The sequence below is a fragment of the Suillus fuscotomentosus genome, assembly GCF_016647785.1.
Source record: "Suillus fuscotomentosus strain FC203 chromosome Unknown F5891scaffold_3, whole genome shotgun sequence".
Lineage (NCBI taxonomy): Eukaryota > Fungi > Basidiomycota > Agaricomycetes > Boletales > Suillaceae > Suillus > Suillus fuscotomentosus.
Window position 1 is genome coordinate 398,593 of NW_024539515.1, and position 12,955 is coordinate 411,547.

The 12,955-nt window shown below is 48.0% G+C and overlaps 6 protein-coding genes across 6 annotated transcripts; 4 read left to right on the forward strand and 2 right to left on the reverse strand.

The window, feature by feature from the left end:
* The first annotated feature begins 1,324 nt into the window (after nt 1-1,324).
* F5891DRAFT_999614 (GTP cyclohydrolase II-domain-containing protein) lies at nt 1,325-3,015 on the forward strand. Its single transcript, XM_041378552.1, has one exon. It carries the CDS (start codon nt 1,432-1,434, stop codon nt 2,782-2,784), a length of 1,353 nt encoding a protein of 450 aa, XP_041232537.1. The 5' UTR covers nt 1,325-1,431; the 3' UTR covers nt 2,785-3,015.
* On the forward strand, nt 3,016-5,335 carry F5891DRAFT_999615 (Vps5 C terminal like-domain-containing protein). The gene is made up of 4 exons (XM_041378553.1): nt 3,016-3,440; nt 3,493-3,934; nt 3,989-4,344; nt 4,401-5,335. Exons 1-4 carry the CDS (start codon nt 3,096-3,098, stop codon nt 5,220-5,222), a joined length of 1,965 nt encoding a protein of 654 aa, XP_041232538.1. The 5' UTR covers nt 3,016-3,095; the 3' UTR covers nt 5,223-5,335.
* On the reverse strand, nt 5,336-6,862 carry F5891DRAFT_999618 (3-isopropylmalate dehydrogenase). The gene is made up of 5 exons (XM_041378554.1): nt 6,763-6,862; nt 6,676-6,710; nt 6,443-6,619; nt 5,860-6,391; nt 5,336-5,806 (listed from the first exon to the last, which is right to left on the reverse strand). Exons 1-5 carry the CDS (start codon nt 6,774-6,776, stop codon nt 5,428-5,430), a joined length of 1,137 nt encoding a protein of 378 aa, XP_041232539.1. The 5' UTR covers nt 6,777-6,862; the 3' UTR covers nt 5,336-5,427.
* A 136-nt stretch (nt 6,863-6,998) lies between these two features.
* F5891DRAFT_1229696 (Nin one binding Zn-ribbon like-domain-containing protein) lies at nt 6,999-8,585 on the forward strand (the record flags this gene model as incomplete). The annotated part of the gene is made up of 4 exons (XM_041369553.1): nt 6,999-7,218; nt 7,271-7,399; nt 7,476-7,938; nt 7,988-8,585. 4 exons carry the CDS (start codon nt 6,999-7,001, stop codon nt 8,472-8,474), a joined length of 1,299 nt encoding a protein of 432 aa, XP_041232540.1. The 3' UTR covers nt 8,475-8,585.
* On the reverse strand, nt 8,488-9,263 carry F5891DRAFT_351362 (actin-related protein 2/3 complex subunit 3). Its single transcript, XM_041371471.1, has 3 exons — nt 9,092-9,263; nt 8,747-9,034; nt 8,488-8,693 (listed from the first exon to the last, which is right to left on the reverse strand). Exons 1-3 carry the CDS (start codon nt 9,153-9,155, stop codon nt 8,545-8,547), a joined length of 501 nt encoding a protein of 166 aa, XP_041232541.1. The 5' UTR covers nt 9,156-9,263; the 3' UTR covers nt 8,488-8,544.
* Nucleotides 9,264-9,408: 145 nt separating this feature from the next.
* F5891DRAFT_940977 (uncharacterized protein) lies at nt 9,409-12,448 on the forward strand (the record flags this gene model as incomplete). The annotated part of the gene is made up of 23 exons (XM_041374312.1): nt 9,409-9,493; nt 9,544-9,689; nt 9,743-9,830; nt 9,900-10,053; nt 10,104-10,138; nt 10,192-10,254; nt 10,302-10,374; nt 10,431-10,455; nt 10,505-10,541; nt 10,596-10,691; nt 10,741-10,751; nt 10,802-10,996; nt 11,111-11,136; nt 11,188-11,251; nt 11,301-11,384; nt 11,431-11,462; nt 11,517-11,546; nt 11,595-11,621; nt 11,676-11,745; nt 11,796-11,929; nt 11,980-12,013; nt 12,064-12,303; nt 12,353-12,448. The coding sequence occupies 23 exons, from the start codon at nt 9,409-9,411 to the stop codon at nt 12,446-12,448; spliced, it is 1,845 nt and encodes a 614-aa protein (XP_041232542.1).
* Between the last annotated feature and the right edge of the window lie 507 nt (nt 12,449-12,955).

Consider the following 12,955-nt stretch of genomic DNA (forward strand, 5'->3'; position numbering starts at 1 on the left):
TGTATCCACTCTCATAATATGTAATTGACTTCTAATCTTCATCAATTCTTCTTTCCGTTGTCGATTTCGACATTCATTAATATTACTCCCTGCCACGCAATCATGGGTACCTGCCCAGTGCCGGAGAATCGAGTTTTTTTTGGCACATCCCCCATCGTTTGATCACCGCCAACTAACTTCCACATAGCTGCTCCTCGCTGTGACTAAATTACTTCAAACGTCCTCGAGACAGATCGAGTCGGAGGGAGAAATGCACATTGAACTGGACCCTATGTCCAACGTAAGAGAAAGACAAATGAGAGCACCAAAAGCACGCGATTATGGATGATGCTAGAGTGCACAGCGCAGTCACCAAATCTTGACGGATGGATGTCCACAATAACAAGGGTGCCGGTCGTTCGGATGTCTTACTTCATGACATAGCGGGGCGCGACCGCAGGAAGTGTGAACTCAGCCCTGAATTGGAGGTCCCAATGGGCGTCAGCATAGCCAATATCCTCCAGGAAATGGACCAGACATCATGTCGCGAATGTCCTTACTTTGCTGCCACAACGGCCGAAGGATAATGTCAGTGTAAACCGTTATCCCCCGTCCGCGACGATGAATTTTTATTATTGGAATTATGCTTGAGCCTGTTTGAGCGCGGATGACAATGGGAAGTTTGGGTCGCTCGTGGGCGCTTATGGGAGCGTGAGTGGGAAATTGCTGAAGATCAGGGTTTCTTGCATTCTGATATCAAACGCTGATGATATGATACAATACGTACGTATCCGGGAATCTTCAAATACCCATGACCAACGACCTATTCGGAAAATCGGAATAAATGCTGAGCATCGACCGATGACGACCCGATTGAAAGACCATTGGGCCGTCAGCAAGACACCGGACACGAATCGGCGAATACCCTTCTGGTCAAATTTGAATCAAGTCTAGGAATCAAGTAGGGCTTACTCGATATCAGCGCCCAAAACCCGCTGGACACGGAGTCTAGCAAATCACAGCTCTAAGCATATTTAATCGACAATGACAAACCCGAATTTGAAGTGTCTAGAAAATTCGGGTGTAACACAGTAAGCAACTGCCCACGATCGTGAAAAAAACAACCCAAAGATGACAATAGCGTGTATGCTTACCTGCCTTCTACAAATTTTGACACTGAGATGTCACAGAATCAGGCAACGCGAGTACTCCGATGCAGGGTCCATCTGGGAGAGTACGTTTACCCAAATTAAATGTTGGATTTCATGGTTGCTCACCGCAGCTCACGCGGTGAGTGATGTAGTCACATATATAGATCTGAGTCACAGCGTCACCTATTATTGATCACACTTGCATCAAACTTATAAGCAAGACATTATCAGATGCGCGTAGTCCGGCGTTTGCTCCCACTCGTGCCTCACCAACGCTTGTGCTGAATTCAGCTCCATTCAAATGGCCTTAACAGAATCGTTTTATCCGAACATTTCTTCCCCATTATTAGCAGAGTCTGACACAGCTCTCCTAGACGTTCTCACCAGCCCACGATGGCAAGGCGTGCAAAAATTCTCTAGGAGGGATGCTGCTTTAGACCCATTATTGCTTGCTGTAGCAGCATCTGCAGGCACCCACACCACCCGAAACCATTATCATCATGATTTCTTTCCCGGTGCCCAAGCCGATGCCGTAGCTCGAGGCAAGCGGGCTGCAGAGAATACAAACAAGCCTCAGGAGCGCAAGCGTATGTCATATGTGAGCAAGCAAGGCCCTCGAAGACTGCGCTTGCAGCCCACCATCTCTCTGCAACCAGCTATAGCCTCTCAGGTCATTTCGTTGGCTGGACCATCACCCATATCCTCTATAGAAGTTAAATGCATGGCTCGTACCCGTATACCCACGCCATATGGTCCAGTCTTCTTACACCTTTACCACAATAACCGTGACAACAAGGAGCACCTTGCCATTGTCGTAGACTCAGCACAATACTCGGATGATAGTTCTGTTCTAGCACCGCCAATCCGCAGCCGTTCTTTAGACGCTGTTTGGAATGATGACGAAACAGACATGGACCGCATCGTACGCGGGGCATACGTAGGAAAACTATCTGCTACATCCCAACACCCCTCTCGTCCTTCATTGCATCAACCATCCCCCACAGCCTCCATCCCGTCTCCCCTTGTTCGTATTCATTCCGAGTGTTTCACTGGTGAAACAGTGGGCAGCATGCGCTGTGACTGTGGCGAACAGCTGGACGAAGCTATTCGTCTCATTTCCCAACCGATATCTCTTCCCAACAATGCATCACCTAATTCAAGGACGATTCCCGGCCGGGGTGCTGTAATTTATTTGAAGCAGGAAGGTCGTGGAATCGGCCTTCTGTCCAAAATACGCGCCTATAATTTGCAGGATTTGGGCCATGACACGGTTACAGCCAATTTGATGCTCGGGCATCAGGCCGATGAACGTGGGTACGAAATCGCGGTCGCCATTTTGCGTGACCTTGGGCTTGGTTCAGAGCTTGGCGAGGGTGTTCGGCTATTGACAAATAACCCTGACAAAGTCCAAGCTCTTGAGAAAGAGGGCCTGAGGGTTGTAGAGCGGGTGCAGATGGTGCCTAGAAGCTGGAGACATCGCTCTCACTCACAAGCGGACGCGGGAGAGGCTGACCTGGGTAAAACTGAAGGTGTGACCATGATCGGCGGAGAGGCGGTCAGAGGGGAGGACTTGGACAGGTACCTCCGCACCAAGATTCTCCGCATGGGGCATATGTTGCCGCTTTATTTGGCAGGCGGGCAAGCCGAGTCATGACGCAACTCCATGTCGCTCCTTCGCACAGATAATATGAAGATAATATGCAGGGGGTTTGACTTTAACATGACTATTATTATCATCTATTTACCCTGTGTATTTCTTGGTCGTCCTTAGATAGAGTGTACTCATTAATTTTACCGGTAGATCTACAGTCAGAATTCGAGGACTGCTTGAAGTTGTCTCATAATAGTTGCTTATGTGATCTATTATCACATCAAATTGAGGCGTTGGCGAAATTGCGGCCATCCAGCACACATCAATCATCACTTTCTCTATTACTGTCCTTCTAAGCACTATCCGGTGTCATCATGTTTGATCCTCTTAGCTCTACTAGTTCCATTTTTGCCAATGGAAACACCGACACGTCACCACCATGGCCAACGACTCCCCACGAGCGGAATTCTCCAATACCCCATTTGCGTCGCGTTTCCCCGTCTTTACCATCACCAGTGAGTGTCCAAAAAACAGAGACAGATGGATTGTATGGTAGAGAACCCAAGATTTATGGCCAGCCTGAACCTGGCCTTGTCTCTCCGCAGACGACAGTAGGCTCAAACGGTACAAAATATGAGAAGATGGAACCATATCTACGTGTGCGGATAACTGGAATGGACAGGAATAGGCGGGATATCCTCTTCAAGCTTGATGCCCAGGTAAGCTAGCTGCACTTTATCATCCACATGGTAATCAGACTTGCGCTCGCAGACAACACTGTCTAATTTTACAGGCACCACATACCGCAATGTGTCCCGCTCATACCTCGAGTTTCAGCAGTTCTACGAAGCGCTGATCAACAATTGTCCTCACACTATTATACCTGCACTACCTCTTGCCCAAACATCGGCGCCTACAGATGAGGAAGATGATCGTCTTGTGCGAATAATGCTGCAGAGGTGGTTGACGCGGATATGCGAGGATCCAATTGTGATTCATGACGAGGAACTGCGCTCGTTTATCGAGAGTGATTTCGGTTATCAGCCGACGCCAAGGCCTCGGCGTAAAACGGGCTCAGGGTTTGGCCTAATACGCCGAGGCGTACCTGACGAAGATGAGGTACTGCAACGTGCGCGATTTGAATTGACGAAGCTTGAAACGCAATTTTTCGATGCTGCTAAAGCCATCGACAAACTTGCGATCACACGTAAATGTGAGTGGCTTGAAGGTGATTATCAGGCTTGCCATTTGTTGACCCAAGTTGTAGCTCTAGCTACTGCGCATGCGGAGATGGGCAACAAACTCATTAATGTTGCTACTACGGAGTCACATCCTCCTCTTGGACATGCGCTGCAGAAGCTCGGAAGAGCATGGCATACTCTCACGGATCTGGATCAAGCGCAGGCGATTAGTGAATGTGTCGTCATCGGGGATACCCTTGGGTATCAAGGTCTAAACGCTCGTTCTGCAAAGGAAGCATTGTTACAACGAGCCGGTGTATTGGAAGAGTATCAGGCTGCGGTAAAGTCGACGATATCTAAGCGGAGGAATATAGAGCGGTTGAAGGCAAGTTCTAACATTAGGCCTGAGCGGGTGGATGAAGCTCTGGAGGACATAGAGGAGGTAAGTGCAATCTGCTTAATATTTTCTCTGTGTGAGAGCGCTTATCTCTACAACAGGCCAATAAATATGAGCAAGTGCTTGCTCAACGGGCTAACAACATATCCCAAAATCTTCATCGTGCAATGGATACACACAAGCGTACTGTTGCGGACGATATCACCGCTGCTTTGATCGAGCACGCTCGTTCGTCGCTCATGTACGAGAGGCAGTTACTCCGAGAATTGGAGGCGCTTCGCACAGATGTTAATAACGCCAACCAGAAGGTAGCACTTCCAAACCCGAATGTTATCCCCAAGCCATCTGTTATCTTACCTCTGGAAGACGATATACCACCCACGCGTATCAGGGCTACGCCTCCTGTCGCGAAGCCTCCAAACCGGATGCCGCCAGCCGCTCCTTCACCCACTCAATCCTCATTCAGACATAACCCACTTCCTCCTCAATCACCTGGTGCGGGACCCTCGACACCTCAACGGAACTCCTTCGCACACTCGCCTGCACCCCCGCAACCACGGGAAACTGGCCCGCCTCTGGGTGGCCGCTTTGTGGACGGGACCCAGTCGATGTATGTTAACACTTCATCACCATCACCGTTGGGCCCTCCGGTAGCTGCTTCCGCCTTTTCGCCTTTGCCCCAAGGCCCCCTTGGGGGAGCCATTCATTCTCCTGTTCCATCCTCTGCCACCCATCCTCTTGCGGGTTTCGCACAATCCCCATTGGCCACTAACGCTCATGTTCGCTCTGCAAGCGCGCAACAGGCAGTGGACCCCCTGGGAATGTTCGCCCCGACGAACATGTCACAATCAATGCGGGTACACCCATCACGCCCACGCTTGGATGCGCGGGTTGCAGCGACCAAGCTTGCTAATATGTTCTAGCCATTATGACAGAGGACGGACCATGCTTTCACACATTTGTCGATTAGTACTGCTCAATGGATTGCTATTTGTTTGTCAAACTGGAATGCTGATCTTCAAATTCGAGAGCACAGATACTCGATCGGATCAATTTGTTGATTTCAGTAGTAGAATACATGTACACTTCCATTGATTCTGCCATAGTCGTATACTTTCGTCGATTTATCTACAGCAAGGACTTGAGCACCTCGACGACCTTGTCGCCGACCTCGACAGTCGTTGCTTTCCCTTGCAAATCAGCTGTTCTGATGCCATATCCACCAGCACTCGGCTCATCCAACACCTTGCGAACGGCAGTCTCAACAGCCTGGGCCTCTTTCTCGAGACCAAGGGAGTACCGCAGGAGCATGGCTGCGCTGAGAATGGTGCCGATTGGATTAGCAATGCCCTTGCCAGCGATGTCGGGGGCAGAGCCGTGAATAGGCTCGTATATGCCTGAAGTAGGCTTGAAAGAGGGGTCTGAAGCTAGTGCAGGTGCACCAGCAAGGGATGCCGATGGCAGCAATCCCAGAGAACCAGGGATAACACTCGTCTCATCTGACAAGCTGAAATCAAATTGATGAATATCGTCACTAGTAACTAACTGAACGAGACTTACATGTCACCGAACATGTTCTCAGTCAAGATTACACCGTTCAACTTTTTGGGGTTAGCCACGATGATCATTGCAGCGGAGTCAACGAGATAGTGGTCAACAGTCAACTGGGGGTATTCCTTTGCAAGTGTCTCGGTGACAACCCTTCTCCACAACCTCGAACTTGCAAGCACGTTTGCCTTGTCGATAGAGTGGATGGGGAGGGGTGGGTTGGCAGCAAGAGCAATTTGTGCTGCAACCCTGGTAATTCTTTCGACCTCGGCAACGCTGTATACCATGGTGTCATATGCGGAATCGCCATCGCCTTGTTCCTGGCGAGGACCAAAGTATAGACCACCGATCAGCTCACGGATGACGATCATGTCGACACCCCTGGCGATCTCGGGCTTCAGAGGGGTGTATGAAAGCAAGGCGTCGGACGCAAAGTTCGCTGGGCGAACATTTGCATATAAACCCAGAGCTTTGCGGATGCCAAGAAGACCTTGCTCAGGGCGGACTTTTGCTTCGGGGCCCCACTTGGGGCCACCCACAGAGCCTGGATTCTAATCAGTTTCATGGTCGTAAGGTTGAACAGGATTTTTTTTACCCAGAAGAATGGCATCCGCCTGCTGACACGCTGTCAGGGTAGATGCGGGAAGGGATTCGCCATATTTGTCGATGGCACATCCACCAAAGTCATGAGATTCGAGGACGAGCTTGACCGATGTAGATGTCTCGCTGACGAGCTCTAGCACTCGCGTTGCTTGTGCGATAACATCTGGTCCTATAACATCGTTTAAGCTTCACGTCTTGCTTGATTAGATCAGAGGAATGACATACCAATGCCATCCCCTGGCAGAACGACGATGCGGTACCTGCCACACATAGAAGTCAGTGGTGATTACAGGTGAGGATCGACGGACTGACGACTTGGGAGCCATTTGCAAGACGGAAAAGCGGAAGATGGTCGATATTAATTGCGTTCAGAAACATGTTGTTATAACCTGCCTGAAGAGTCAGCTGTCCGAAGATAATATTATTTATTATCGGCCGATAATCGATCGCCTGACCTTTTGAAGATCATGAATATCTTTCCCACGTTTATCCTCGTCATGTTAGCAGTACTTAGCGCTAACTAAGAACTTCTTCAAAACTTCACATCGATGGCAGAATCAAAGCCTCGCTGTAAAAACTTGGTTTTAGATGCCGGTCCACTGCTTTCTCTTTCACCACTGAGGGGTCTGGCAGAGATCTACCTGACTGTACCTCAAGTTCTGGATGAGCTCAAGGATAAACGCGCCCGGGAACACTTTGAACGATTGGGGCTATCTGCAGGTGTCCAAGTGGATGTACGCAACCCTGATGCTGCATCCCTTGCTCATGGTCAGCGCATGTCTCTATTTTGTTGGTTTCTTACACGCCTGCTACTCTCCAGTGGTACAATTTGCGAAGAAGACCGGAGATTATGCTGTCTTATCTCATGCCGATATCTGCGTCTTGGCGTTGACCCACTCGCTTCATGTGCGCGAGCAGGCATCATCTGAGAAGGACCCAAAGAGGCAAGGTTTGATGAGTCTAGTACCACAGCTCCGATCTAACATCTAGCCAGTAGAGTGTTACCAATGAAATTGACGATAAAGTCCAAAGTTCTTCAGCTTCCCATTCGGATCCATCGGAGGATATCCATAGTGAGGATGACAAAAGTGAAGAGAGGGAGCCACTAGATATCGAAATTCTCCCAGAAGGCGGCGAAGATATAGCGGAAGACACGCACCATCCCTCAAGTGACGAGGCTCGACCATCCGATCAACCGCTTTATGAGGACCCCTCTGATGAGGATGATGGCGAGGGCGAATGGGTTACACCTCAAAACGTCGCATTACACAAATCCCAAGCGCTACAGCTATTGCCTTCTGACAGTAATGCTAAGAAGAAAGGACGGGGGCGAAAGCAGGAGGACGAATTTGTACCAGCAGGTTGCATGACTGGAGATTTTGCAGTTCAAAACGTCTTGCTGCAGATGGGTCTGACGTTGGTCGGGACTGAAGGCAAGCGGATACAGAAAGTGAAGAGCTGGGTTCTTCGGTGTCACGCTTGCTTTAAGTGAGTATCGGGTCCACTGATTGGTACCCTGTTCTTATACCACAACTAGGATCTGCAAAGACAACTCAAAACAGTTTTGCCCGTCTTGCGGTAACCCCACACTAATGCGAGCGTCAGTCACTGTTGCATCCCCTGATGCATCACCCGATGCCCCTGCAATGCAAGTCCATCTGAAGAAAAACTTCCAGTATAAAGTAAGGGGAACGAAATATTCAATCCCTGCACCCAAGCCCGGGTCGGCCAAGACAGGCCCTGGAGAAGGTCTAATATTACGCGAGGACCAACTAAATTACATGCGCGCTAAAAAGCGCACAGACGGTAAACGAGACCGGGAGGAGCGGCGAATGATCAAGGGCCTGGTTGACAAGGGTGGCGAGGGTGGTGTCAGTGTTGGTGGCTGGTCGGATCCTGATTGGATGCCAGGGATATTAAGTGCTGGGACTGGAGGACAAGGGCGGTCTTCACATACTGGCGGAGACATGCCGCAAATAGGGTATGGAAGGAAAAATCCCAACGAAAGGAAGAAATGGAAGTGATACATGTAGTTGTCATTGCTGAAATGTACATTACCCATTTGATCGGGACGGAATATACAATTGTCCTGATTTACGAACCCAGGCTGCGGTTCATGAACCTTCTTTTCTGGAATGCCATCCACCACTTGCTCGGCTTGCCCGTCCCATCGGCATACAGGCGTTCCACCAGACGAATTGCCAGTTCCTGGCGGACCTGTGTCAAGTATGTTCGCAGATACTCTGTCATGATATATCCATTATCCACTTAGGCAAAATAATCCAACCGAACGTACCCGCGTCTGCTCTGCTCTGAGGTGGGGCATAATGGGCATTAAGAGGGAATCCAGCATCGCCTGGGATGGCGAAACTGTCGACTGATAATGTATTCAACATCTTCGATGCCTCAATCTGCGTTGGCACTGTACGAGCAGAACCAATCTTCGCCAAGCAATCAGAGATATAGAGAATCAGGATGATCAACAGTCGGTCCGCAGGCCCTTTGATCTCAAAGTTGCGGAAGAGCGAATTGGCGCGAAAAAGGTCAAGGGTCTCATCTATGATATCTCCTTGCTCCGGATCGGCTACATGCGCGACAGTCAGAATGATGGCGGGGCAACTGTATATTCCAGAAGACACACCAAGGGGCGCAGGACCACGAATTTTGGTTCTGATTGGCAAGATGGACATGTTGCCAGCTTGCATTGCATCAGGGAACTCGTTGAAAGCAGAGTGGTATGCCTATAAAGTTGTGTTGTTCGTCGTTAGCATTGCTCTTCGAAACTTCTCTAGAGGACTCGCTCACAGGCATAGGCAGTGGTGAGAAGTGGGGGTACACAGCCACCAAATTAACGTTAAACGGCATTTCCTTTTCAATCTGAATTATTTTTACTGCTATTGTGTGCATTGTGCAATGCTCAACGTTGTTCGACCTCGAAAACCAGCGACTTCGGAAACCATGTACCAAAGTGATGAAACTGATAATGAACAAGCCTCTCTTGTCTCATCGCAGTCGATGAAACCCTCTCCGGATACATTAACGAGTATGTTTGCCCATTCTTGTATTCATTTCATTTCCTAACTGTTATAATAGAACTCGTGAAGCGTCTCAGGGCACTAGTAACGAAGTTGCTTCCAGTAGAAGTTGATTACAAAAGCATCAATGATCCAACAAGCAGGGTTATCACTCCCAACGTCATATCTGCTTTCTTAGACGCAGCAGGTGATCTTGGCGAAGCGGTGAACAACTTACAATCGTGCTAAAATGTTCGACTTGCTCATTGTGCTAAAAGCTCCCATACTGTTTGCTTCGTGCTCACGCTGATTTCAAGAGAGAGGCATATCTCAACCCTGCAGATTTTGGCGAAAACACAGGAAGAGGTAAGTAGAACTTCTTGTGTTATCATTACTTGGTCGAGGACGACCCCTCATGAACACTCGCTTTGGCAGCTGTGGCATGTGAAGTCCTGGCTCGTCGCATTGTTCATCAGAATCCATCTGAGAAGATTAAATCTCTCATGTCTACTCGGTATAGGCATCGTGAGCCTGATGGTGATATCAGCGAGGCCTCGAGTGCTCTCGAAATTGCCATTGACACCCACTGGTTAGTATTTCGTAAGGATACATGCAATTCTTTCACATGCTGCTACGTAGCACTATATTTTTGTCTTCTACCGAAGCGCAGAATGGTGAGTTGTTCTCGACGTAATCTATGAGTCGGGTAAGCTGATTGTTGCCCTAGTTGTCAGGGCTTTATGGGACGGAGAGCTTGTCCAGACGCTAACAGATCAGGACGATATTCAGTGTGAGACAATGAGTGGTCTGTTATCCTCCATACTCAAGCACCGACAGATGTATCTTACCACGAATCGCGGCAAGCCGGGTTTTGGGGTCACATGAACCCTTCACGCATTTCCGTTCCTCGGTATGAGCTGATGAGTTACTTCAACTACATCTTAGCTCACTCTAACTTGGGCGCAGGTATCAGAATTTCCTTCGCATTGTGGTGCGTCATATATTGGATGAAGAACCATTAGTTTGATATGATTGCACAGATTTGGTTTTTATTTCTCGCTGTGTACTCTCAAGCCGGTAAGAGATTCATCTCATCAAGGAGCGCCTAGCCATTTCATAACCAATTCGAAGTCCGTGAACCACTGGACCTACTTGACCCTAACCATACGGTGCTTGATGTCTGGGAAATTGTACTCTATACCATGGGGCTGGCATTCTCACTTGAAGGTGAGGGTATCCCGCTGTTGTTTGAATGGTTGACTGAGTCATCTTCCAGACACACACAGGGTAACTTTCCTGCCTCCCAATTCGCTGCAATGTCTTACAAGTCATCCCAGTTTTACAAACTATTTAAATATGCAACCTACCGCGCCTTTGGATTTTGGAACGCCGCTGCCTTAATAACGGATTCCTTATTGCTGGCTGCATGTTTGCTTCGCATTGCTGGTCTTTGCACCACCGGAGACCATTCCAACACTCTACGCTTAAGGAGCTTTCAAGTCTTGAGTTTCGTTGCCCCGTTCATATGGTTAGTCAATCCTCGAATAACCACGAGGTACAATATCTAACTAATTGTTTTAGGATCAGTTGAGCTCCACACATCTCTTGATGTTCCACTGACTCACTCACGGCTTTTCGCTTCAGAGCTCATTACAATCTTTGATGGTCACCAGTAAGCACATATTGTGTCGTGCTCGTATAAAAGATGCTGATGATTTCGCAGGTATGTTGGAACGATGCAAATATGCGTGTCTCGCATGCTACAAGAATCGGGCATCTTCTTCGCGGTTCGTTTCCTTTCGGTATATGGTCTCCCCGTCCCTTCACCTTGTGCAGCTGTTATCGGTGCTCGGGATTGGATTCTTGCAAGGTCTATATGCTCTAGATGTTGCTGACGGTTCAAGCGAAGGTCCATCACTTGTACGTCCGACCTTTCTTCTCCTCAAAGCTGTCTAATTTCGGTCAGCTCGTCAATGTCCTTGTTCAAGGCTTACTTCAGTCAGATTGGATATTTATTTATTTTTAATTTGAGCACCTGATGAACTTTCTTAGGTCTCCCAACTATGACAAGTTCTCGGGCAGGTAAAGTCTAGTATCTATGTTTTGGAAGTCTCTGAACCACGTTTGCAGCCCTGTTGGACTTACGTTATACTATCTGTCAGTGCCCGTTTGATGAATCTCCGTGCTTGCTATCGACAAGTTCTGTTTCAGCTGGAATGTTGCAACAGCGATTATCCTGCTCAATGTCCTCATCTCTTTATTCTCCTCAGCGTATGCTGAAGTCAGTATTTCGTCTTTCTGTGAGGTTTCATGGGCTCAACGAATGATTAGGTCGTCGAGGACGCTGAAGCAGAGTATATGACATTCTTTGCAGGAAAAACTGTTGCCATGATCCGCGCCCCTGATTCTTATGTCTATCCTGCACCATTCAACCTAGTAGAGGTTTTCTTCGTAGCGCCTTTTGAGTAAGGTTTCTATTTTCTTGGCCCTTTGCAATCATTAACTTCTTTTTGAGAACATTTGGCCTGCGACCCCAGCGATATGCAAAAGTGAGGCATGAACCTTCAATTTGCGGTCTGTACCCCTGACCTCTTTGCAGCTCAATCGGGACATTATGAGCATAATTTTCTTTGTTCCGTTGACCTTCATTGCGCTATTTGAGACATCAATTGTGAAAAAATCGTGGATGACCAGCTGGCTGGGGCAAGACGACGAGGTGGACACTGAAAACCCTGATCTTCTGGATCCCGTAGTCGAGGGGCTAGACGCAGATAACGGCTTGGAGATCAGCAAGATCCCTTTCGATGAGCTTGTCAAGAGGTTCCCCAATACGGAACAAGTAAGTCTTTTCCAGCCTTCTTCTACGTTGTCCACTGATGTTTCTATAGTCAATGGAAGCTACCATTGTAAAGGAGATTAAAGAAATCCAGGCGAGGTTGGAGGTACTGACAACAAAAGTGGACCGCTTACACACCTCACACTAATGCACCATTTGCCTTCGGACGTGGACAAGACGGGTGGATGATTCAAATCGATGGAACTAGAGTTAACTCCTTGGCTCTTATGTTTTTTTCTCCTTTGCTGGTGGAGATACTGAATGTCGTACAACAATCATATATGAACACTGCTGATTCACAACTCAGGCAGACCAGAAATGTTTAAAATAGCTTTTTTCTTCTTGAGTTCTATCACTGTTTTCTGCAGTCTGTTCATAAAGTACAATAACTTGACAACCCCAATTACAGGATGTAACTCGTAAATCACTGCAAACAGAATCATAGCATGAATTAAAACATAAGGCAATGAATTAAGTCAATACAAAAAATGCGTCTAGATCATGACAAAAGACATAAACACCTGTGTAAGTTGAATGCGTGAAATATAAAATGATAAAAAGGGCATAGCACAGGATGCAGGATAATAAGGGTGATGCGTAAACGTGAAGCCACGACGAAATTTCATTATATATGTGTTGTGAAATAATTACTCAT

What these genes read in the sequence shown, in the direction of transcription:
- F5891DRAFT_999615 (XM_041378553.1), top strand. Translation starts at nt 3,096, where the DNA reads ATGTTTGATCCTCTTAGCTCTACTAGTTCCATTTTTGCCAATGGAAAC. An exon ending in TCTTCAAGCTTGATGCCCAG is followed by an intron (nt 3,441 to 3,492) that starts GTAAGCTAGCTG and finishes TTGCGCTCGCAG; the next exon opens with ACAACACTGTCTAATTTTAC. An exon ending in ACTTGCGATCACACGTAAAT is followed by an intron (nt 3,935 to 3,988) that starts GTGAGTGGCTTG and finishes CCCAAGTTGTAG; the next exon opens with CTCTAGCTACTGCGCATGCG.
- F5891DRAFT_351362 (XM_041371471.1), bottom strand. Translation starts at nt 9,155, where the DNA reads ATGCAAGCTGGCAACATGTCCATCTTGCCAATCAGAACCAAAATTCGT. An exon ending in TCGTGGTCCTGCGCCCCTTG is followed by an intron (nt 9,035 to 9,091) that starts GTGTGTCTTCTG and finishes TCGCGCATGTAG; the next exon opens with CCGATCCGGAGCAAGGAGAT. An exon ending in TCAGAGCAGAGCAGACGCGG is followed by an intron (nt 8,694 to 8,746) that starts GTACGTTCGGTT and finishes ATATCATGACAG; the next exon opens with AGTATCTGCGAACATACTTG.
- F5891DRAFT_999614 (XM_041378552.1), top strand. Translation starts at nt 1,432, where the DNA reads ATGGCCTTAACAGAATCGTTTTATCCGAACATTTCTTCCCCATTATTA.
- F5891DRAFT_999618 (XM_041378554.1), bottom strand. An exon ending in GGCGGATGCCATTCTTCTGG is followed by an intron (nt 6,392 to 6,442) that starts GTAAAAAAAATC and finishes ATTAGAATCCAG; the next exon opens with GCTCTGTGGGTGGCCCCAAG. An exon ending in GAGAACATGTTCGGTGACAT is followed by an intron (nt 5,807 to 5,859) that starts GTAAGTCTCGTT and finishes ATTTGATTTCAG; the next exon opens with CTTGTCAGATGAGACGAGTG.